The sequence below is a fragment of the Poecilia formosa genome, unplaced genomic scaffold, assembly GCF_000485575.1.
Source record: "Poecilia formosa unplaced genomic scaffold, Poecilia_formosa-5.1.2 Scaffold43, whole genome shotgun sequence".
Taxonomy (NCBI): Eukaryota; Metazoa; Chordata; class Actinopteri; order Cyprinodontiformes; family Poeciliidae; genus Poecilia; species Poecilia formosa.
In genome coordinates this window covers 1,694,352-1,720,306 of record NW_006799982.1, presented here as the reverse complement: position 1 = coordinate 1,720,306, position 25,955 = coordinate 1,694,352, and the positions used below count along the sequence as shown (strand labels likewise).

Below are 25,955 nucleotides of genomic sequence, written 5' to 3'. Positions count from 1 at the left end.
CACTTCACTTGTATCTCAGTTCTTAAATGGCAGTTGAAAGCAGAACCGGGCCTGGGTCCATGCATAAAGGCGGCGATGGAGTTTTGGCTCAGTCTGTGTGTACTACAGCGATAAGCCATATCAAACAGAGAAAAAAAACCTCGGAGCAAAGGAGCTTGTAGTCGTTGGCAAAGGAGCGTCTAGAATGTGTTGTTTTGCCTGAGCGTAGGAGGCTGAAGAGAGTGTGTGTGTGTGTGTGTGTGTGTGTGTGTGTGTATGTATAGCGTCTTCGTTCCTTGATCCTACTTCTTGTATCGGTCGGGGGGTGACAGTATTTGCTGCCCCCCTGGAGATAGCCAATCAGTTCTTGCGTTGCAGTATAAAGAAGTGATGTTTTGTGAGAATCATCCTTGTTGTTGCGAGACTGCATGGGAGAGATTTCAAATTTGATAATGTGGGTCGTGTGAGAGAGACTTTGCATGTGTGGTGACTTTCACTGTAACCCAGTATATTTTCATAGAAAACATGTGTGACTGAAGAAGTGTTGGAAGTGTGGGGTGGGGTGGGGGGCAACAGGCAATGCAAAACACTGGTTTGATTGCAGAGTTACAAAGAAGTTCACAAAAAGCTCCCATCAGATGATAAATACAAAAATAAATAAATAAATACAGAAGTAGATTGTTTGAAAAGCAAAGATCCTGCTTGAGCAAGGTCTTCCATCCATAACAACAAAGAGCCTCTATAGCGTGAATGTGTCTAGAGCTGAAAATGGATCTAGTTTGTGACACTGATACCCAGCCCAAAGAATGTAAAGGTGTTTTTTAAAGACTAATGGATGTTGTAAATTTTGATTCTGGAGAGTTTTTGACTGGCTTTGTTATGAAGGAAATGGAGGGGAATGAAAGAGAGCTCATCAATCACTAGTTTCCACATAACAGATCTGAAAAAGAGAAAAAGAAAAAACAATCATTAGTGTCTTTAAAGTTATTGTCAACTAGTTCTGGATGTTTCACCATGACAAATGTTTAGTTTTTTTTGGAGTTTATTTTTATTTCTTTTTTTAGGAATGATGTATGTCTGACATTTGATGTGGGAGGTTTTAGAAAAAAAAAAAAAAAAGCTGTTGAAAATCGAAGTGTTGGATTATTGATGGCCGATGGCATTGACAAGACAGCCACACCCCGTTCCCTCCCGCTTTCCCACACGGAAACAACTATCACTTTTCTTCTTTCAAACCACCCTTTTGTTAAGAGTGTAGTTCTAGTATAATACTGTACACAGACACAAAGCTAAGAACACCAGTATTCAGTGTAAAATGGTGCTATGCTTCTACCTGTACTGTACGTATGTAAATCCTTTCTTCTGTGCTCCTTTTATCTACCCCAAAGTCAAATGTAATAATAATAATAATCATCCATATTTTGAAGCAAAATGTTTGCAATTACTATAATCCCCCCCCTGTCCAATCTTGGTCAACTTGAGAAAAAAAAAAAACAGTTGCAAATATTAAATACGACACCTGAACTTGAATTTCTCTCATTTTCTGTGTCTTTGTTGCATTTTTAACACCTCTTTTTTTTAGTATGTTATAGTATTGAACATGCAGTTTTGCAAAAAAAAAATAAAAATAAAATAAAATAGACAGAAAATAGGAAGAGTTTGCCCACCTTACAAATTTAGTTCCACACTTGCATTTTTCAGATCAGTAAACAGAGCTTAAAATTAAAATAGCGGCATTAATAAGGAAGCAGTTTTCATATTCAGATTTTAATTACCGGTAAAAACTGCCCCTTTGTTACAAAAAAAATTATCTTATTGTGAAATGGTGGATTATATAATTCGATAACTTTATTATCTATTGTCAAAAGCAGCACATCATGCCCTGATGTAAAGAAATTTAAGACCAAAAGAGACTTTAAGGGCACAAAAAAAAACTAAAAAGTGAGAGCCACTATTCACAATAGCTCTAAAACATAAGAGATATACATTGGGCTTTTTCTTTTGTTTATTTTTTAATAGAACAACTAATAATTTTACCCCAAACCAACACACTTCTTCAACGTCACAAAAACAGACAAAATGAAAAAGACTGGACTTCTTTCAACCATCACAGGTGCTTTCTTTATTATTACAATTCAACCAACCGTATCAAAACTGCAATGATCTCAAAAACCAAACTGCAGAGGAAATGCCTGCTCATTGTCTCAACACTAACAGTCAGGAGATAATACATCCAGTTTAACAAATATAGAAAAAGAAAAGAAAAAAAAAGTCTAAAGGCACATCTCTATTTTATTTACATTGCATACACATTTGACAACGAAAAGCACAATATCAGACCTAAATCCTCAGCCTTAGTGGCTTTGCTAAATAAGTTATTTTGGATATACACACGATAATGAATCAGTTAGTCACAGTATAAGAAGCTACAACACATAGATGGGAGTCAGTGTACACCTTGCTAAAGTATTCATACCTGTTGAACTGTCTCACATTTTGTCATTATAGTGCAAGTGAGAATGGGCAGAAATGTTAGTCTCTACCTACTGAAGGCTGGTCGAGACAAACTCAAAAAGACTTGCAGCTGTAACTGCAGCAAAAGGTGAGTTTACAAAGTATTGACCCAGAGGACCTGAAAACAAATGCACACCACACTTTTCAGCTTCAAATTTCTAAAGCGTCTTTTTTTTTTTTTTTTTTAAAGAACCCAAAAGCATTTCCCTTTCACCTCTATCACATAAAATCCCAATAAAGTTGACCAAGGTTTATGGTTACAGCCTGAAAAAATGTGATAAAGTTCAAGGAGTAAAAATACTTTTGCAAGGCACTGTAACTTATGGCTTTAAATCACTTCCATTGAGGATCGTTGCTTTAACACCACTTTTATGCTTTATGGCTCACTGGTTTCTCTGCAAGGTCAACATTTGCCTTACAGAGAAAGTGTGTATGCAAAGGCCTATTAAAAAATAATCTCTCACAAATCCAGTGACAATGACCAGACAAATATGGATATTATGGCGAATATTTTTCGTTGAGAGAACTGTGGTGTCTTCACAATGATCCCTCAACAAGAATATCACCCTAAATGTAACTACTGGTTCTGTACAAAGTGAAACAAATCCCTCACAAAAACATCTCTGGTAGTCAGCAGTGCCTCATCTATTCTTTAGTCAAACATCATCCCTCCTTAGTCATATATGAACTTGTACTTTCAGTCAAAGTATCTTAAGATGTAATGTAAGGCTGAATGTGAGCCAGATTCCCCCCCAGTGCTCCTGGGTGATGATGCATCTGATGTTCTGTTAGTGCTGCCGTCTGCTTTATATAGACATGCACCTGAAATATCTACCACAACAATCAATACACCAATGGGAAGAGTAATTAGAGGCTTATAGCCCAGTGAAGGCCTGTATACATATATATACAGTACTATGTGCATGAGTGTTTTGTGAGCTTCTGAGATGAAAGACTGCCAGCATTTAGGAGTTAGTTTGGAGGTTTTGTTGCTCAATGAACGTGCATTTTTGTGGTATTAGTTGCACATGAGGTGTGTATGAGCTGTAGTTGTGGATTTGTTTATACAGGAGTGTGAGTGCGCGCGCGCGCGCGTGTGTGTGTGTGTCAGACGTAATCCAGGAAGACGTCGACTGAGTTCTGCAGTAAAGGCTGGGTAGGAGCTGTGGTGCTACACACAGAGCTAAGCCTCCGCGATGGCGCCCTCTGCTGCTCACTAGCGTTTGGAGTGTTGCTCAGAGTCAGGTACACCTGTGGGATTTCACAGATTTTGGTGACGGTGCAAAACTAATAACGATTTCAGCGAAAAAAACCACTTCTGAAATCAGTGTCGTTTCCTCGCCGCTTACGTTCTTGGTGTTTTCCGACAGCAGCAGCTCGGTTCTCTCCACCAGTTTTCTGAAGGAAGGTCTCTTCAGAGGGTCGTCGTTCCAGCAGCACAGCATCATGTCGTACCTGCAGAGGCGAGGCTGGGATTAGTTTGAGGGTGTAATGATGTACATTTAGCCTACATTTAAACACAGATGTGAATAAGCAAACAAAGGTATGCTTATTCTAATATTTTGTCCTGCTACAGACACTTTATATAATTTAATGGGCTTTTAACACAAAATAGTACGTAATTGTGAAGTGAAATGAAAATGACTCCAGTACATCAAAATGTTTTACAAATTAAATCTGCTACTTTGCTTATCTAGTGCAAATTATGGATTTTGTAAGGCTTTATGTCAAAAATGCCCCTTTTCTTTCCACTCATCAATAAAAGGCATATTTGCGGAGTCCATGGCTAATATCTATCCTGTCATCAGATTCTCCAACCTGAGCCGTGTACCTTTGACGCTCCTCCACAGACACCAGCCTCTTGGCTACCCCTTTGATATTAGACTGACTATTAGCTCCCAATGGGTGCAAAATGAATTTGATTATTGTCTAAAAGAACTGAATATTTAATTTGATCCTAAATTTCATTCATAAGGATCAGCAAAATGATCCTTATGTTTTGTATAATGCATGGTCCAAAACAATAATATTCAGTTTTCAATAGATGGAATAAACATTGGTAAATTATGATTAAACATGTCTTGTTAATCACAAGCTTTAATAAAACTTTATAGAAACTGTTTATGCAACACATGATAGACGGTGTTGCTCTAAATATTACACAGAACTCATATTATTGCACCAACTTTACGTCTATAACCAGCATGGATTAAGGCTCCATGGACAAGCCATGTATTCATTTCAAATAAAAACATTTCTTTAACTTATTTTGTCTTTGACACACTTGACATTTCTTATGGATTTGAGTGATTTGAACACGTGGGTAACTGAAACATAAAACATCTCTTTATGATTAAATCATAAGAATAATGAAATGTAAAAATGTAAAATGCTGTTAGACTAAGTAGAACCGTAAACATAATATTTGGAATAGACCAACAATAAACAGGAAATGCAGATGCCGAGTTGAAGCAGTGAGATGTTTCGTGTCCTGCTGTTGCCCAAATTACATTACGGCCATTAGCTTTATGTAACGACCTCCTTGCATCTGTTTGCGGCGCTGCAGTCGCCTCTTCCTCGTCTGTTTTCTTCTAGAAGGACTCGTGTCATGGAACATCTCTGCGTGCAGCTTGCCTTTACGAAAGCTGTTATGCTAAATTTCTCTAGGGGAGGAGCAGCGGGCTCACCAAGCTCTGAGCCGCTTGTCCTAAAAGCTTTGGGAGTTAGACTTTGATGTGCGTTATCTTTGTCTTGATCAAACCTACATTTGACTCTTGTTTATGCGGTCGAGCCCAAAACTATTCACACCCCAGAAGATTTAGGTGAGAAAGGATTTTTCTTTCAAATGAGGTGTGGCGAATTTTGGTGTAACCGCAGTTGATTTTATTGATTTTAGGTCTTTGCCTAAATCACAATTCTTTTATTAGCCAATCACTAAGAGTCCTTCAGTTTTCTGAACAGAATAACACAATTTAAGAGTCTAGCAACACTATTTAAGAACAAAATTAAGCCATTACAAACCTACCATTCCAGTCAGAAATGTGCATGCACTCTTTGCTTTGTTTTCTTCAGATACTTGGAAATACAATAAACAGCTTAAATGACTTAATAACCTGTACTAAGTGCACATTTCAATTTATTTCAAGTGGTTTTTCAAATTAACGCACTCAAAAACAGGGACACAAACCACATGTACATTTGCACACCAGTTGTATAGAAAAAATGAAGTAAGCATAAAGTAATACATCTCTGTAATTGCAGTGGCCTTAGCCCTATTTGAAATGTAATGATTATGCTTGGAGGCTCAATCTGACCAGAAAACTGACACATTTAAATAAAATCTCCCAATTCCGATAACAAAAGTCTTCAAACATCTAGTTAGAGTGACACTAAAAGGTCATTAAGTTGTTAAGGGAGATTAATAGTTTTGGATTTGAAAAAAAAAAAAAAAAAAATCTCAAACTTAAACTAGTTCACCAAATTCTTATTTTAGAAAAACCTTGGAAAATAATCGCCGACTGTTTGTCTCCCTGTGTGAATTCTCAGAAACTGATAAAACTCTTACATCTCGATAGGAGCAAACTCTGGCCGGCTCATCCTGCGGCCGTCTTGAATCATCTTGTAAAAGGCAGATCCCACCTGCATCCCTGGATACGGGCTATTTCCTGCAACACCAACACACACACACACACACACACACAGACACACATTCTCTCTGTGATGCCACAATAAAACAAATATATAGATTTGCTGAAGACGGCCGGGGTTTAGTCATAATAATTGATTGCATTAGTGACTCTGCTAAGTGATGTTGCCTAGGGAGCGTCATCTCCAGACTCTAATGAGGCTCCGGTCAGCTCTGACTGATGACAACAATGGCTCCAACGTTATGAAAAAGTCGCAGAACTTTGGAAATGTTACCCAGAGAGAAGATTTCCCAGAGCAGGATGCCGTAGGACCACACGTCGCTCTCGAAGGTGTAGACGCAGTCGAAAATGCTCTCGGGAGACATCCACTTGACAGGCAGGCGAGCCTGGAGAGAGGGAACATTACCTTAAGGGATGCACTTTAAATGATCTCCAGCTTTTTAATTATGCATGTAATTCATTTTATGCGACGAAGCAAGCCCATAACGTCCGGTGATGTTTAGTGATTGATGACTAAGCATAAACGCATTGCGGCGGTCACATCTAAAATGTTTCAGGGGAGCTTTCCAAGTGCAAAAAAAAAAAAAAAAGAGAGAAGCTTGGGTGGCAGGGTCTCAATGCGCAAACTGGAAACAAAATCGGGCCGAGAAGGGAAGAGTGATGGATGAAGGGAGGGAACAACCGAAAGGCGCTCACGTTTCCCCGGAGCACATAGCTGGAGTCGGTGGTGATGTCTCGGGCGAGGCCAAAGTCGCAGATCTTCGCCACCCTGCCATGAGTCAGCAGAACGTTTCTCGCCGCAAGATCCCTGTGGATGCACTGCACACGAAAACAACCAAGAAGTTACTATCTGCACCGGTGTAACCCGTTTCTGCATCGGTCACACAGGTGCAGATAAGTCCGAGCCTGTGAAGTTGTTTCAAAAATTAGAAAACAACAACAACAACAAATTTAAATAAATATTAGTAAAACATTTGGCATGGCCTAATGCTGCATAAAGTACAGTGTGATCATCAGGATAAATAGCCAAAAATAAAAAGCGTAAAGTCAGTCAACAGAGCACAGGGCAATCTACGCCTGTGTAACTCTAAGCAAGGAGGTGAACTCTTGAACTTAGTAGCTGTTTAAACATTTAGCAGCAACAAGCTCCGACAGATGACCAGCACATTCAGCATGTTTTTGTTGTAAGAGCATCAGGGACACCTTCCCTACATTTGAGAAAATATCTAGTTTGTAAACATTTTCCCAATAAAATGTAGCAGATTAAACTTTCCAAAGAGGAACTATTGTTGAATTAGGATGTTTTTTTTTTTTTTTTTTAACAATCTGATTAGTACGTCTCATTCTCTTGTAGAGTGAGATGAAGATGCTCATTGATTGGGGTTTTCATAGCAAAGCAAAACTACTCCTTTATTGATTATGGTCAAGATAATGCAGCCCGCGTGTGGTTATTGCTGTTTGAGATGTTACAGCAGAGTTGTTGGGCTAGACACAACAGCTGTCACTTTCTCAAAGTGGTTTCTTTCCAGTTTAGGATTTTCGTTGGAAAGTTGGACAGTTCTGTTGTCTTTTGTATTCATTTTGTCTATTTCTACATTTATGGAAATGTAGGAATATGTAGCTGTAGGCAAAGTGAAGGAATTTGTAGAGCCAGGTTAAAAGTATTGGCCATAAAGATGTGATTCTTTAAGGAGTGCTTTTACTTTGCTTTGTGCATTTTAAAACAGTCTGTGTTAACACTTTCTTGCACCTGTAGTTCTTTTTGAAATCCCACCGACTTACACCAGCTTACATTTGCAGCTTCAGATTTTTAAAGGCGATCTACAAGGTTTGTGGCAATCAAGCTACAATTCTTTGCCAAAGACGCATCGATGCCACTGGTTTTCCTCAAATTAGAACCAAAAATGAACTCCTTCTTTTAGTGGATGACTTACATACATAGGAATGTACCTTGATTTATACCCTGTCCAGCAGCAACGACTGTATTTTCACATACACAAAGTTGCTAACAGAAATCTTATATTAGCATCGTTATAGAGGGCAGGATGAAAAATAACTTAAAAAGTGGCTGAAGACAAATCAATGCTGCAGCATTACTAGCCACACAGTAAGTTAGAAAAGCAGCATTTTAAAACTCTCTTATTACAATTACCCTGCTGCAACTCTAAGGCAAATGTTTTTGGTGGTTCTACGTTATGATGCTTTAATATTGATGATGGGGGGGAAAAAAAAAGGTTAGCAATACATTTTGAGAAATATAACCTGATGAATGTATGTAGCAACTATACAGGAAACATACAAGCACTATAAGTTTTAATGTCATGGATTGCTTTTCTGAGTCTGTTAAAAATCCCCCTGGACACAGGGTTTTCCTGCATGGCTGGTAGTACTCTATGTAAACAATAAATAACATGAGAAGGTTGGTTTATTTATGTCCAATACAAGCCTGAGAATGAAAGCATCAGGGTTGTGTTTGTGAGTGTTAGTGCACCATCAGCACCAACAGCAAGCTTTTTGCGTGTATGGTGGCAATAAGCTTTAATATGATTTATGTACTGGCTGCCAGCACCTTTAAAATCTCTTCTGCAACTGCTCAATAAGTATGAACAGAGTGTGTTAAAGCCTTACATTCTTGGAGGTAATGTACTCCATTCCTTTGGCAACCTGGTAGGAAAAGCTGAGGAGGTCTTCAGCATCCAGAGAGAGCTCATCTATGCAATCTAAAACAAAGACTTCATTGTCAAGTTTCGTCAAACTTGCTGTCCATTTCAAAGTGGATAAAAATGTAGAAGCAGTACCTGACTGAGAGGATCTTTCTTTCTCAGAGGGACGCATGGGGATGTATCCTGTACCAGTTGCATCCCTGCAATACACACACACACATACACACACACACGCACGCATGCACGCACACTTGTACTTGTGTACTAAGCAGAACCACATTAATATTGTAATCAAAGCAAACAATTTGCACAGATAAATACCTTGTCGGCTCAGACTGCTTGGGGACGTTGCGATAGTAACCATCCCCAACCTGGGAGTTTAGGAACGACTCTCTTTTCCTTCGAAGGAAGTTGAGCAGGTCGCCATAGCAACAGTACTCTGTGATCACCAAAATTGGGCCTGGCGAGATGCAGGGATAAACAAAAAAAATAATAATAAAAAATAAAAACATTAAAGGAACAATAAAGATGAGACAAAAGCTGATGGTACTGCCTTTGTATTGCTGTTAGACATTTTAATGACTGCGTTTTGACGAGTGGTGGGACATGGGATGAGCTCATCGGGTTTTAGCAATAAATGTATCTCAAAAGCAAATATCTGTCAGCGCATAATAACTTGTAATAAGGATCTTTGCATGTCTTGAAGGCATCCTTCAAGTTTTTAATGCATCCATAATGATAACAACTCCCATCATCTTTGTTAGAAACCAATAAAAATGGTCCATCACAGTCAATACTGACTGGTGGGCAGGTAAATGACATTGATCAATGGTAAATTAGTGACAAGCAGAACTGCAGCATGTCCTTTTATTGGAGCTGGGTGCTATCTGATTTAAGACAGATATATTGAGCAATCAGCAGGTGAGCAGACAACCACATAAAGTTTGTTTTGAATCATTAAAGGCAATCTTCCAAACGACGATGACTACCATTAGGGACCAAATATCTTCATTTTTCCAGTGCCAAATCTGATAATCCTAATTGAAATAGAAATAAATATCTCACGAGCCATAAAACTTTTATTTTCTGAGTTGGATGAATGTGTTTGTTTCCTTGACGTAGCTTCCTGTTAATTTCAGTATTCAGTGTTTTATATCATTTTAACTAATCCTTGCACTTTTCTTGTGGTGTTTTTTTTTAAATTCTCCTGTTTCGTGCTTGCTGTGTTCTTCAGCCTCCTCATTTTACTGTTGATTCACATTCATTAGACTTACCTAGTCCTGGTTCCAGTATTCACTCATCCCTTTATTTATGCTAGCCTGCTTTCAGCCTCTGTCACATTCGCTTGTTACCCTATTCCTGTCCATGAATGTAGTATTTTTCTATTTGGTATCTTTAAATGTGCCATCTTGGATTTTGGAGGTCCAGTATTAGTTCTTCTCTTACACCTGCATCATATTAATGGCTCATTAACTGCAGAGCTGAGTGACTGCTGGGGAGGAAATTCAGCTATTTGATTTAGTTGTGTTTGAGGTTCAAATTGCCCAAAGAGAATTAACATAAATAGAGCTGTTTGAGCATAGTTAGTCCAAATAAAAAATAAAATAAAAAATGAAGTAAGTTTGAGTGGAAATCTGCCACATGCTTCACAGATTATAGTCGTCTCTCACCTCCAACAGTGCAGGCTCCCAGCAGGTTCACGATGTTCACATGGTTTCCAAGATAACTAAGAACCTTCAGCTCAGACATCAGCGCTTCCTTTTCCGTGGAATGAGCGTTAGCTATGAAAACATAAGTAAATGTATTTCTGTATGATGTTACTCAAGCCACAAAGACACACAAGCGGGAGCAAAACCAAGAAACTTACGTTTCAACATCTTAACGGCAACAGTTGTGACAGTATCTGCAGAGCAAAGTCCATACGCGGTGGCCCTGACCACCTTTCCAAAAGCCCCAGAGCCCAGAGTTTTACCTCGAAGAACAAGACAGTGGCAGCATTTTAATTTCACGATTTTTAAACTAAGATTCAGCCAGTCGTCTGGTCTTACTATATTCCTCGCAGTAGATTTTTTTTATTTTTATTTAGTATAAATCCAGATTAGTTGTCCTAAGAAATACAACTAACTATCCAAGTTCTACTAAACAGAACTGCTCCGATCAGCCAGCAACAATAAGAGCATCTTGGTGCACATCCGATGCCCCCAACAGGAGTTGCCGTCAAATATGTAGGGCTGCCTAATCAGGACTTTCGTTCATTTAATTGCTTTTAACCTCTGAACAAAACCTCACTTTGTTCAGAAAATCCTGAATTATTCCTTTAAACGATGGCACAGTCATACAAAAATAAAGGATGCTGCCGTACCAAAGCGAAGCTTCTGTCGAGGAAACTCCCACTTCAGGTCATATGGCAGCTGGAGGGGGTCGATGTAGATGTAGTTGTTTCCATTAATGCTCTCAATGACCTTCCACTGAATCTGGAACTTTGGTTTCTGTGGAAGTTTGGAGAAAAAAAGAGACTTTCACAGAGAAAGAACTGGCACCGCCTACTCATCGTTATTGGATTTATTTCCCAGCATTCCTATTAAGTAATTTTGTGGCTATCACTCATACGCTTGCGCCACTTCCATCATTCTTTTCTCAAAATCCCGACTGATAAAAGCTCTTTATTTGACAGCTCGTGTCTAGACTTCACCCTCAGGATCCTGCTGCAGATGCACACGCTGGTATTCAAAGAGCCTGACTCATCTGAGCGCCGTCAAAGCATCGTGCTCAGGGAGGTGAATTAATGGCACGAGGCGTCATCGCCGTGTCATGAAATCCTTTTAACTGCACAGTGCGTGCACTCCAAAAGGCTGATTGGCTCTGTTCAAATTCATTAGCACACATTCATGCTGATAAAAAAATATCGCGCTTTTCCCTCTTCTGTGCAGAACTTCGTCACCAAATGCAGAAAGACCGATGCCTGTAACTTTAACACGCTCTGCGCAGCACGGAGGCAGACCTTATTAGTAAATGAGAACAGGCTCTTTGCCAGCAGCTTTTGAAGCCGTTTACTTTTCAATGATGGAGACTGTATATCAGTTCTGCTCAATGGAGTTAATTGAACAAGGGTGTCTATAAACTGATTTGTAGGTTTGTACAGGATTAATAGCACAGATGGGAAATTTATGACTCATATCGTGGGGTTACAGTTGCAATTGTATTATGGTGGGGACAGTCAAGGTGACAAGAAATCACACCCTTCTTCAATTCTAAGAGTTTACGTATTAAGCTTTAATAAGATTAATCCTTTTCTTACCAAGACTTAAAATTAGACAAATGTACTAAATCAGATGAGCAAAAGAACCAGTGACCTTTTAATCCTTTTAATCTGTGACCTTGACAGTCTTGATGATCTGGACTGGTCTCTAATCCGTTATGGGACCAACACAAAGACACTTTAGACAAACAACCATTCATGCACAAACTCGTGTCTAACAACGCTTCACAAACTTCCGTTCACTTTTAGCCTCAGATTTTACACTAGACAACCTATTTATGCAGAGGAGACCGGTGTCAAATAATGGCTGCAACGTGCCAGGGTCACGTGGCTTGAAAATTGACCCTAGCTATAACCCTTCTACTGGAGAGATGGTGTAAGGTTCTCCTGCTTTTCACAATTCCTTAGAAAACTGCAATTTCTGAAGTGAGTGTATGCAGGATCAGGAAACTTTTCGTTTAGAGACTTAGGTCTGTCAAGTGATTAAAACCGAATGCAACAGGCAGAACAGGACCACTCCTCAACTTGCCGATACTGTTGTATTTACCATTTTTCATGTTTTCAGTTTGTTCATAGTTCATAGTGTTGCTTCAGTGGTGACCAGCTGCATGAGTGATGCTGAGCTATGTTGTTTAGTCAACAGCAGTAAAATCATTTCTGGGTTCTTCCTATGCTGCAGTGTGACGAGCAGCACAGAGTATGAGGAGAGATCGACGGGCAAAGAAAAAAATATTGGTCCCATAAAGAAACCACTGGAATTTAAAAGGGAATGACATTCAAACAAACTGTGACAAAAAAAGAAGTCCAAAGACTGCAATTGCAAGACTGTATGTTAATTGCACATTTTTAAAAAAATACTCAAGACCAGAAAACTCCCCAAATTTCTACGTGTTCATGTTCAGTTTGATCAAAGCAGCAAAGGACAAACTTTGCAGTGTGCTGTTTTTTTTTTAAACATTGCATATATAATAGTTTGGCTTTATTTCTGCACAACGTTGACATGTTGTTTTATATGAGATATGTTTTTGCTCATGTAGATTGCATTTGCCTAACTTTCAGACCTGAAGAGAAAAAGTGAAACCCTCAAATTGGCAAAGGGCGCACTTACCAGTTCAGCACACTTATTTTTGCTCTCACCTGCATATACTTATAGACAAGCACCACTAGGATGACGCTGAGGAAGACACCAGTAGCCAACATGCCAGTTAGGAGAGGCGTGAAGAGTTTATGGGGGACAATGCGTTCTGTGAAATTAACACACCCACACAAAGCAAAATTAGAAATCCCAAGGATAAACAAAATGGCAGTTGAAATCATTTACAGTATCAGTGAATTTTTATCAGCTGCTCCTTTACCCTCACACACACACACACACACACACGCTCATCTTCCTCATCCTCCTCAGTAACGGCAGACAGCTGCAGCAGTGGTGTTTGTGTGAGAGGGATTAGTAAATCTACAACACGTAATCCCAGCCTGCAGAGTCAGCATACAGTAATCTTATTCAATCCGTACCCAGTAACCACACACCTGGCCTCTGCAAACACAGCGTCAGTGGGTTGATGTGCTTGTGATGTAAACAATGTTTTTGCAGCATAGCCCAGGATATAACACACCCCCACCCCCCACACACACATCTGACCTCTGCCCCCTTCATGCGGCGCCGTCTCTACCGTCTCCCCCCCTGTACGGCTTCAGACGGTGTGAGGGGTGTGAAATGTGTTACCTCTGATGGTGAACAGAATGTAGGCTTCCTCTCCCTGCGTGGACGCCACACATTCCAGAGTGTGGTACTGAGCGTGCTCGTTGCTGACGTTCAGGCGGCTCTCCACCTCACTCCTGCCGAACGCTGACTCCGACAGGACAGTGACCTCTGGGCTCTCCCATTGGGTGGCATTGGGCAGGTTGGAGCACCTGATGGGAAGTTGAAGTATTTAACTTTTTTTACTCTGTCTTCATCAACATGCGATCTACACCAGCAGGTTTTTCGAAACTCAAAGATGACATGAATAATAAGGTTCGACATGTGAAATCTTTTCCCGCACTGATTTCTGTTCTGCTAAAACAACAGGACTCTTTAAAAAAATAAAAAATAATAAAAAATAGTGACATATTTGTAGAAAGACAAACACTGAAGGTAACTCTTGTATTTGAGTCCAGTCGTACAGTGCAGAATTTACAAAAAGATACACAGAAGCTTGTGGTTGAAACAAGCAAAGACATTCATAATGTTTCTGTTCGCTTCCATCATCAATCCCAACGTCTTTCTCTTTGTAAAAATACTACAGTAATGTCCTACAAACCCAACATGATAACTGTATCATTAACTCAAGAAAACCAGCAGTTGTTTTTCCTAGTGACAGCAGGAAATTTCTGAATATATTTAGCCTAACTTGATATTTAACTTCACATTTCTAAAAATAAATCACTTTTTTGGCATTGTGGTGTTTGTGTGTAGGCATGTGTGCCTGGTTTGGCTACTTGTGTGTGTTCTGTTGGCCCAAAAAGGTGTTAATCATCCCGTCCAGCTTCCTTGAGCATTTTCTTCTTTTAGATGAATGGTTATAGAAGTGAATAGTGAGCTATTTTTTGATTTGATCACAAGTGATCTGTTTAAAGTCACTAAGAGAGCAGTAAGGGCAAAAACATATTTAAAACATCTTTAGGTGATTATTTGTCCATTAACTCACTGCCTTACCCAGTGGATTACCATAATAACTGTGGTAATTCACTACTTTAGATGGACAATTATTACTGCTAACCTTTATTTTGTCTATCATAATTAGGTCAACAACTCACTAATTGCGAATCTGCAATATTACCACATAAAAAAAGATGGAGAGACAGACGGCTATGAACCAACAAAGCAAAATGTGACAAAGACTTGCGTCGGCTTGTCTTTCTTATTGTCATATCAGCTTAAATAATCCAGTAAGGCAAAACAAAAAGAGATTACGGCACGATCACAGAAATCCAGTCTACATTTTGGCATACCTTGTGCGGGGCAGCTCACAGAAGTACCAGCTAATTTTCGGTACCGGATAACCGGCGGCAATGCAGCGGACCTGACCATCAACTGGCCCGTCCTGCGCAATGATAACAGGTTTACCTTGCAGTAGGAAAAGATAAACGACAGATAAGAGAAATGTTTATAAAACAAGAAAAATTAACCCACAACTTGAGAGGATGAGTCATTTGTAATACTGTACACAGGGAAATCTCAACTGAACTAAACACAGACATAGCAACCTGTTATGAAGTGATTTTTTTTCGTTATGAAAACTTAGGTCTCACCTCAAAGGAAATTATCCAACCAAGAGTTTCACAGTAAATACCAAAGTTTTCCAAACCCCACAAAAGTTTGAAAATAGTAATATCTGTTTTGTTTTGTTTTCCCCCCCAAAAAGACTATCACCATTACTACAACTGAAGAAATGTAAATGTATAGAGAGGACACTTTCATTAAGTTGAAATTCTAACTATATTCTCACTCACCAATCTTTTCTTATAATCTATTAAAGCTGCTATTTAGCTGCATAACTGATGCCTCATATCACAATAAATCTGTCATGCACTCCCTGAGCCATCTCTGTTACCCAACATATTTAACTGGCTTTTTAACAGAGATGGGTAGAGCACCCAAAAATTGTACTCAAGACAAGTATTACTTCACCATATTTTTACTCAAGTAAAAGTAAAAAGTAACTGTACAAGAAATGACTCAAGTACGTGTAAAAAAGTATCAGATCATCTGATTTAATATTTAAAAATGACGTCATCATATAGATACAGATGTAAAGGTATGACCAAATTCTGCTGTTTAAAAAAAAAAAAAAATGATTTGATTGCAAAATAACAGATTCAGGCAGCACTTTTCCAAATCATAAAACAAAAAATCTATGAAACCACTTACAGTCGGGAATCCAAATATACTATAATGCTAGAGCAGGGTGAAGTACATCCAGTGCCAAAAAGCACAGCAGAGTCAGCAGACAGAAAATGAAAATAGAAACAACATCCTACTTTACCTTGAGGTGTAGGTGTGCCTGTATCTTGTGTATATTTTGTTTTTTCGTCATTCAATGAAGATACTCACAGTGGGTACAAATTCTTCCATAAATAAAAGTAGCAGTATAAAAGTACAGTGTAGTAAAACTGCTCCTAAACGTAAATTTTTTCCCAGAGCTACTCAAGAAAATGCTCCCGAGTAAATGCAATTAGTTATTACCCATCTTTGCTCTTAAATAAATAATAATAAATAAGAAATTTAGTGTCACAACTAGCAGTCGGTGTGCAATTAGCCTTTATGTTCCGGCTCAAAGCTAAATGAGTAGCCACCATCACTCTTATTTGCTTTACTGACTTCTCAGAGTTGATCGAGATAAGGAAACTTTGCTCTTGTTGACACCACATGTGATGAATGTGTTTTACTCACTGTTGACGTATACGTGAAATGAGCGCTCAACGGACGCGTCTCCATTACTGACCGAGAACGTGTAGACCCCGCCCTCAGAGCTGAGAACCCTCACCAGTCTCAGCTGACTGGTGAATCTGATGGGAACAGAAACAGACTTCAATATCTGTCCTCAGACAGACAAACCCCACAGTGTTGTTGCACTCCGAATACCGTGCACCTGTATTTTCTGTGTTTGACGGGGCGGACAGTGATGACGTGCTCTGTGGTGTTGAGGAGGTGCTCCTTGTTGTAGGACCAGAAGATGGAGCGCGGTGCGGGATAGGCGTCAAATTCCACCCTGAGGGTCAGGCTCTCCCCTTCTTTGACCTCTTGGATTGGACTATGATTTCCTAAAGGTGTAATGAACCCCTGATCTGAAGAACAAAGACACATAGTTTTGTTGGCACAGTTGGTATAGAAACTTTGCAGCACGTTTGAGTCATCTTTCTGTTGGTTGAGTCATCTATTGAATAAACAATCACAGTGTACTGCAGTAATGTAATTTGAGTGGTGATGGATGCTCCCCTGGAGTACTGGCTGCAAGTTTGCATAATAAGAAAATAAAATACGTCATTTTGGGGTGAATAATATACTATTTCATCTGGGGCTTTTCTTCCCCTCAGATTCCAGTTTTGTTTGACATGATTGGTTTCATAAACTGAATGATTCAGACCCAACAAACCAACTTTAAGACTTACCACGTACATCCAGCTGCATTGCAGCATCACTGTGACCTTTCTCGTTGTGGGCGTGGCAGCGGTAAATTCCAGAATCTAATTGGACGACGGTTGCTATGGAGAGTTTGGTTGAACGTAAATAGCCCCGGGAGCTGGGCAGGATGTGTGAGATCTGGGACTTCACAGGATTCTGTAAATCATTAGCATCAAACATAACCACGTCATTGTATTTTACATGCAACTTAGCATCGTGAGTAATAGTTATTTAAATTATAAACGTTTTAACGCCACTTAAATGAACCAATCAGAAGTTTGTTTTTAGTTCACTTTCAGCCATTTTGTAGTTAATTGCAAAACTCAATTTTTTGAAGTTAATATATTATTAATTTGGGAACTGTTACAAATAACATTATCTATAGATAATGTTATTTGTAACAGTTACCAAATTAAAGCCTCTATAAAAACCCACCAGAGGTTTGTCAATTTAATTTGGTTGAGTTAAAAAGGTACATAAAATCTAGGCAAAGCAATTTACAAGAAAAAAAAATATTTCAAAGCTTGGTTCAAATCACAGCAGTGAACTTAATACTTCTCTGCATCTGAGACTTAAACCTCTGTCTTGTGTTAGCCCCTACAATTCACAGGTATTGCACATATCCCACTGAGTTTGTGGAGAGTATAAAGCAAGTATTTCGTTTTTGATGTATCTTTTAACTGTTTCCATGGGGCAGACCTCTAAATGTCTGTGCATGTACACATTAGTAATAAGTGGGGAAAAAAAACAACTAAGTGTTGAGTTTTAAACAGCCAGGAAAAAGACACCCTTCTCAAATAACTTTGTATAAATACCCAGCATTAATCTTACCGCTGCTGAAGGGACGTCCCACGTAAGACTGAATTCTGAGTTGATGTTGGTGGAGTTGCAGGTAAGCTCAAATGCCTCGCCCGTCTTCAGGATGACCGTGTCTTTGTGGGACAGGATGACCTCTGGCCGCAGCTCTGGCACTGGGACACAAAGGCAGCAATGTCATAGTTGTATATGAGGTGAGGTCAAGCAAACAAGCGCAGTGCGAACGCACTTTTCCAGATGTTCTCTTTTATAATTCCAATTACGTGATAACTGAGGCTTTTTGAAAAGGTTTCAGTGTTTTAATATCTGCATCAAAGAGAATTAGCAGTACAACTACCATTAATATTTGCATATTTCATCACCACGCTCACTCTTCGTGAAAAGCATGACGAATGAGTATCACACACCCAAGATAAACGAACCTCAGAGGGTGTGTGACCAGTGGTTTGTGCTCACATGACAGCACACAAAAAGCTCAGTGTGTGTGTGTGTGTGTGAGTATGCAAACGCTTGTCCATAAATGGCATGATTCACTTCTGCAATCAACTGCCGTCGGAGCTCACATCGCTGCGTAGTTTTTCTGCTTGTTCTGCACTAATTATGTTTAACCCAAACAATCTTCACACACAGCTCTGTTCAAATCCCTGCGCTCCTCCTTCCCACACGCATCATCCACCCGTCCCTCTCCGTCCCCAACCCTCCTCCCTGTCTCCATGTAGACACGGTCCTCAGAGAGGAGAGCGAGTGTGTGGTGCGGAACTGAGGATGAGAGGACAATCAGTTTCAGCTGTAATCTTTTGACTGATTAGCAAAGCCTTAAGGCTTTTAAGGTTGATTTAAGTGAAGCTTGAGTCTATATGAATTGTAGTCTCAACCTAGGCATGTTTTAATGCATTACCATTAGAATCACTTCAAAATCCAGCATCTGACTTCATAATTACTTAAGTGACTTAAATTATAGGTTTTTACATCCATGTATTACCATTAATCTTATATGTATGTGTTTGTATTTTGAAGAATTTAATGTAGAGAGAAGCTCACACAGAAGAACTTTACAGCATTTAACGTTTTGATCCTAAACATCTGATCAACAGCAAGGTACGCCCAGATCCAGATACTCCACAGACATAATACATTAGGGTTATTTAAGTCCAATTAATACCAGCAGATTGCCACCTGGAGTTATTTTGTTTGGCATGTTTCAGGTGCAGCAGTGCAATAGTTAACCTCATGGACCTGGAAGAATACAAAATGTCTTGTTATTCTACTAGTTATTACTTTTGTGATTTAACAAATAATGCAAGCCAGTGAAACTGGCCATAGTTTGAATATATTTCTGTGAAAATAATTATAAAAATATGTAGCTAATGTTTGGCAAAATACTGATTTATTAAAGATTAACGCCTTTTCAATAGACTACCAAAGATACTTTTTAAGAAATTAAAAGTTTTTTTCGTCATTTCTTAAAGTGCCAAATGTATCTCCAATTATAGAATCACCCATATATTCTCAAATTTGTGATACTATTACTACTATATTATTTACAAAATATGTTTTTTGTTGTTAAATGCAATAAATATTTTTTTTGTTATCTATGTTATATTCTTGATTAGGATGTTTTAGAAATAGTTTAGTCTTCTTTTTTAAATAATTTGTTCATAACCCCTTGTCTGGTTTAGGCTCTAACATGCTTGATGGTAAACTATCTCAGTTTACCTCTGTAAAATGTGCCGATGCTGAATTACACAGATAGAACTGCTGTGTCTAGTTTTTAAAGGTATTTCAGTTTTTTTTTAAAATTTGCAAAACCAAAAGGAAATGTTATGGTATAGATAACATCTTTGGTTGAACGATCAACAATTCGTCCTCTCTGTGTGAGGGGATGTGCATATCCGGCACATTTGGAAGTTAAAATTGGTGAACTGCATCACTAATTTCCTGGTTTTCCGGGTTTCCTGGATTTAAAAATATTAAGACTTCCCTCCAGAGTCTCTGATTGAGAATCTGTAGAAAGATTTTCTCAGACATCTGAGCCAAGACAGTTTGTCAGTAAAAATTATATTTGAAAAAGCAAATAAAACGTTTGCTTTTTCGTTTTGACAAACGCCCTTCCTCTGCTGCTCTCCACGCTACAAAACCTGCATAAATGTCATCAGGAGCATCATGTGGTGTGGAAAGACAGTCTTCCAGGAAGGTTCGCATTAATGGTGATCTTGACGATATTCCATTTGCAAAAAGGAAAAGCTCGGACTTTGAAAAGAAGAAAATGCTCCAATAAAATCTAGTCGATTGTGTCTCTTAGTGAGTGGAAAAGCATTTGAAATACACGGTAAATCTTGCTTTCCCCAAAAATAGCTTCCTTACCAACATGACATACGCAGAGCACTCAGTCTCTTTCTGTTTCTCCCTCTCTCCTTTCTAACTTCATTAACACCCATGAGACAAATCTAGTGAAGCTATGCCAGCTGGAATGCTAATGCGGAGCCCTTTAGGCAACATGAACCACATGTTACTCTTCTCTTTTGCTTCATGTTTCCTACTCACCAGGTCGAACATCAACGCTATATGAGACAGACGTGACTCTGTTTCCGCCGAGTTGTCCCACACATCTGTAGCAGCCCTTAACTTCCTCCCTAGCATTGCGGATGATGATGCCTCGCTGCAGATTCCCACTGTAAACCATTCCTGAAGGCAAAGGTCGTCCGTCGCAGGTCTCCAAAGACAGGTTGGCGACGTCTGGGTCGGTCACGAGACACGGGATGATGCAGTCCTCACCAGCCCGAACCAGAATACTGCTCATCATGGTCTGCTGGAAAGCACTGTGAGGGTCTGGGGACATCAATCAGATTGAAAATCCCTCTGTAAAAAGAGGCGGCTGAGTGATCAAGAAAATCCGTTAATATCTCGAGTGGCCCACCTTTAACGTAAACGAAGATTGAGCTGTTCTCCTGGGTGTTATTGTTGACACACACATACCAACCCATCTGCTGGGCCTGGACCCCCGACAAGCTGAGGGAAGCTACCTTGCCCTCCTCCACCTCCCCCTCAAGCTTGCGGTTCTTCTCCCTTTGCCACCTGAGAAGGAACGGGGCTCCGGACGCTGTGGCGTTGTCATGGCAACGCAGCTGCAGCTTCCCCTTCTTGGGAACCACTATGTGAGGCTCGCTGGGGAAGATGACAGGTTTGCTCCACGCTAAAACAGAGAGCAGAGAATACAGGTGATGAAGCAACTTAGGGACAAATCAGGAGGATCTTCTTAATAGATTGTAATTCAGATTATTTAGTTGATTACAAAGTGGATCGCAAAGGTATTTAACTATGTCACATTTTGTCATCGATGCAAAGTAGCACTTAATGATAAACTGGAACTTTCGCAAATAAAATCTGAAAAGTGTGCCATCAGTTTGGACTAGCATCTCATTCATTGTTCATTCTGAAGAGCAGTAATGTCACTGTATGATGCTGCCACCATCGTGCGTCTCCATGGCGATGACGTGTTCTCATTTTTGACTCATCTTAGTTTACCTGCACATGTAGCATTTCACATGGAGGTTTATAAGTTTGGTTTTGGTTCTCATCCGACTAGAGAAGTTTATTTATTAAGTGCTTTTCACAGACAACGTACAACAAAAATCAGCATTAATTATACAAAGAATAAAAACAATCGTGACATAAAAGCCTGGGTGGAAAAAAAGAGCTTTGAGGTCATTTACACAATGGTGGACTCTTTTCAGTAAGTAAATGACTTCTAGAGACAATTGATTGTAACAGATTTTATTTAGTGTTACGTATTTATTTAGCACCATCCACCACCTCCTCCACCGTGTGTCATTTAATGCTAGATTACGACGTCAAACCTCAGCAAAATTCAACAGACTAAGTTTTGATGTACTAATAAGACTTGAGAAGCTATAACAGAATCAATGTTGGTATTTCTCCTTGGACGACACATCACAATTTACTGCTGCTTTTCTTCCATTCGACAAACTAAATGATTCATGGACTGACCAGAGTGGAGCAAACACCAAACCCAATGAAAGGGGCTATAATGTGATAGTTAAATAGGATGTAATCCTTGGCACAGTGGACAGGCTGCTTTTTAACCACCACAGCTCAAATAAACAATCAATAATTATGAGCAATCCAACCATTGAGTAATCACACATTAAGCCCCAGTGATCCATCTCTCAAAGACACAAGCCTAAACCAACAATTTTAGTTTCAGTCAAGCCCCCATCAGCCAGAGATTTTCACATGATAAGCAGCATTTCAAGAGCAAGATTTTCATGTGACTGTGATGCCTCGGGGCTGGAGTGGAGCTCTGACGGAGCATCTGGATGCTCTCCCTCCAAAACATCAATAGAGTATCTGTGTTTACACTGGCAGTGGGCGCATGTCCCCCGGCTGATCGGCTTGTTTGGGAAAAATATGCCATTTCGGCTAAAGGTTTCGTGTTAAAACCTGAGGCTGTTCTGCTAGTCAACAAGTGTTTTTTTTTTTGTTTGTTTTTTTATGGCAAAACAAAAAGATGGGATAATGTTATTCCACATAGGGTGTTGGTCAATTTGCCTCTTCACCATTTCATAATCACATTTCACCATCATTTTTCATTAAGATTAAAATTTCAACTATGATTCTTTTTTTTTCTTTTTTTGTAATTTTTTTTTTATCCTGAAACTTTGTATTTGACTCTATTCATAATTACATTACACTGTTTGGGTACGTTTATTCTAATGAAATGTAATTAGGACGCTAACAAATCAACTCAAAGTGCTTTTTAGCTTGCAGATAGTGCTGATTAGAGCCGCTCCTCATGGTGTCGACTAGAAAAACATTTGAAATTATCAGTAGAATGGCACCATTTCAAATACGAAACAAATAAAGCTGGATGGGTACCAAACAGCAACAGGGCGAATATATTTGCACCAAGGGTCCACGTCAATGATTACATGACTACACAAAAAGCATTGGAAGAAACGAATAAAAATGCAGAAGTACGAGACGACCAGCATTCAAACAGACATAACTGGCTCCATTTCGTGCCTGGAAAAAATATATGACCCCCGCTCCCACTTTGTGACGCGCTCTTATTGATTAATATCTGTGATTGTGTCATATAAAAACATTTCTTAATAAATTATATAATTTAGTTTATAACTGCCAAACTGCAAACGTACGAAACAACCGCAGGCGAAAAGGCATCCAAAGAAGCAATCAGGTTTTTGCCACTATGTGAAGATGCAAGAAAGCTTTCTGAAATATGTACAGCTTATTACTTGTAAGATATTTGTATATCTTTGTATACATCTGTATATCTTACAAGTAAGATTATGTAAGTGCTACAAGCATTTATGTTCGATACTCAAATGCTTAAATACAACAAAATTCAATAAGTTGCTAGTCGTTAAATAAGCCGGTACTAAATGGTTTGTCTACAGGTGTAAACAAGCGAAGGGATGAATTAACCCGGAGCTGAGTTGTCGATTACGTGGTGCGTTCGTGTGCGCCCTTTTTGTTTGTTCTGCTTGTACAACCTAATCCGTGCCATTTAGGAAGGGACAGTCTAAATAATTAATGTATTTTTTTTCCCCCTTTCTTTTTTCAAGCAAGACACCCACGGACACACACCTGTTGCCGTTTAGGGAAGGCATTTACGGTAAAGCGTATTTGCATAAAGTGTCTCTACTAGTGAAGAGCAGGTTGAGGGAAAACACCGGGAACAAGCTCTCCTTGAACAATGTGCTCCTGCCCATGTAAACTCTCTTATAGAGGAAAAACGAACAGGAGGCTGTTCTAAAATATGCACAACGCCGTTACAGTTTAATCATGGACAGCGCAATCTCAAAAATAGAAACAGTGTTAGAAAGCAGAACACAGACTTCGTTTTGGGAGCGAGGAGGTTTGGGGAAATGTACAAAATTGATAAATTGGACATTAAGTTAGCATATATTCTATACATGTGAAGAGACAATCAACATGGATATTACTGAATATATTGTATATTTAAACAACATTAAAAGTGTTTTTCTCACCTGTAATAGGCAGAAAGATGAAATATGAGGTACAAATAACCCAAGGGCACCTCATTATTAGGCAGATTTTGCGTCTTTTTAAATTCTACTCCATGCGTTTCAAGGGCACAAATAACCATCCCGCGGTGGCACAGCAGACTCCGTCCACAGGTACAACGACGCAGAACAAGTCCATCCAGAGAAATAAGCGCACAGACTCGGTGATGTCGTCCTGCAGACTCCGGGTCTCTGTTGATGGAGCTCAAGCTGAGGCGTTTAAAGGCACAGTCTCCTCTGCTCCCTGCGCTGGATGGCTGCCACGCCTCCTTACACTCTAAAACTGGCTGGGTTCAAAATCAACCAGTGTTCTGGTAAGTGGATCATGTGTAGACTCATCCAGGCCTGGGTTGATTTAAAACAACAGTTGGTTGTAACTTTGATCAGGCATGTTGAGTTTTGATTTTCTCATTTACAAAAACAAAATGTATCCAAATGAGAAATGTTAAACATTAATGTCATTGAAGTATAGTAGAAAATAAAAACCAATAAATTGTATTTCAGTCATGTAGTTGGTTAACGTGAATTATTCATAACTTTAATCTTTGCAGAGTTTCAGATGGATTTTGGGTGGACTCCTTGGTAAAAACCAAAGAGAATCAAACACATGAACAGGTGAAACGTGCAAACACCCTGGCTCTCACAATTTGACAAAAGCCCCCATAAACTCACACCAAGATTGCTTTATGTCTACCTAACGGCATATTACCAGCAGCAACTCTGTCTAATATGAAAGTCCTGAATAAGCCATCTAGAAAACCATGGACCAGAAGTGATGACACTTCATCTAGCTGCTCCTCTAACCCATCAAATTTGGTCACAGTTTTGGTTTCAAAATACCCAACAACGTAAACCCTCATTGGGGTTAAAGAAGTAACCCAGCAGTTTTTTAGAGTGCATCTGTCCTGCACTGGCTGGACAGCAGCCAAGACTGTGAGTCGGTCATTTACCGGAAAAAAACAGCTTCTATCCAAGTCAGCCCTTCTAACTTACACTGTCACTGCAGAGACACGTACTTAAGAACATTTCCTGTAAATAGAACTGCAGGGTTACATTCAGCGAGAACTGTTCCCTTAAACTAGCTGGCTGTCAAATGTTCATCCCTATTGTAGTAGCTGTGTTGTTCTCTAGCAGCATCCCCTCACACTCCATGGGCCAGTGTTCGCTGCATGTTGACACTTCTCGCTTGTTGGCAGTGGAGTCTCTCTGCAGCTCAGTGAGAGATGGCTCACAAATTCCCCTAATCAGCAATATACTGATCCAATTTCCAATTCATTTAACCAGTTCTTTTAATGTAAAGACGTGCAACAATTTGTAGATCGGACATGTCTGAAAAAATTGTCCAAAGTTTTGGATAGTTTTGGATTTGGGGCCCCACTTTCAGTTAAGTTTGTCACCAACCAGCTGCCACAGCAACAATATTTATTTTTAAATGATCTGAGCTTGTGGTGCGAATAACATCACTAAATGCACATGAATGATTTTACTTAATCACAGAATGTGTTTTAGCTTCAATATATTTTTGTTCCCCTTCAGAAAGGCCAGAGCAAGTTCTGCTACAAACTTCTCTCTGATGACATCTGATTTCTCATAAACACAAGGAACTTCTGCAGGCCTAATCTAACATTAATGAAGATAAAATACACTAGATCTGTTGTTATTTAATAACCAGTGATACATTTATTTTAGATCAATGATTTTATCGCAGGTTGTTCCTCAAAGAGCTACGGAAGCTTAAAGAGCACTTCAGGAGTCCGTCACAAAATGACTAAAACAAATCCTAAAGGCAATGTGCATTTCTAATTCTCTTTCTTCTAATGGGTTAACAAGCACAGGTTATTG

General features: G+C 39.3%; 1 protein-coding gene across 2 annotated transcripts; it reads right to left on the bottom strand.

The window, feature by feature from the left end:
• Positions 1–2,071: 2,071 nt before the first annotated feature.
• kitb (KIT proto-oncogene, receptor tyrosine kinase b) lies at positions 2,072–24,335 on the bottom strand. Of its 2 annotated transcripts, XM_007551682.2 has the most exons (21): positions 24,078–24,335; positions 20,963–21,238; positions 20,590–20,874; positions 18,061–18,200; positions 17,217–17,385; positions 16,697–16,892; positions 16,498–16,613; positions 15,057–15,171; positions 13,789–13,976; positions 13,200–13,306; positions 11,166–11,292; positions 10,671–10,775; positions 10,474–10,584; positions 9,125–9,263; positions 8,939–9,003; positions 8,769–8,860; positions 6,837–6,959; positions 6,415–6,526; positions 6,059–6,158; positions 3,843–3,948; positions 2,072–3,744 (listed from the first exon to the last, which is right to left on the bottom strand). In XM_007551682.2, exons 1-21 carry the CDS (start codon positions 24,130–24,132, stop codon positions 3,601–3,603), a joined length of 2,871 nt encoding a protein of 956 aa, XP_007551744.1. In that variant the 5' UTR covers positions 24,133–24,335; the 3' UTR covers positions 2,072–3,600. The 2 variants fall into 2 exon arrangements, with proteins under 2 accessions (XP_007551744.1, XP_007551742.1); XM_007551680.2 differs by having other exon boundaries at positions 8,769–9,003.
• Positions 24,336–25,955: the final 1,620 nt, after the last annotated feature.

What these genes read in the sequence shown, in the direction of transcription:
- kitb (XM_007551680.2), bottom strand. Translation starts at nt 24,132, where the DNA reads ATGAGGTGCCCTTGGGTTATTTGTACCTCATATTTCATCTTTCTGCCT. An exon ending in CATCTTTCTGCCTATTACAG is followed by an intron (nt 21,239 to 24,077) that starts GTGAGAAAAACA and finishes TCTCTGTTTTAG; the next exon opens with CGTGGAGCAAACCTGTCATC. An exon ending in TTGTCTATAAGTATATGCAG is followed by an intron (nt 11,293 to 13,199) that starts GTGAGAGCAAAA and finishes AAACTTCCACAG; the next exon opens with AAACCAAAGTTCCAGATTCA.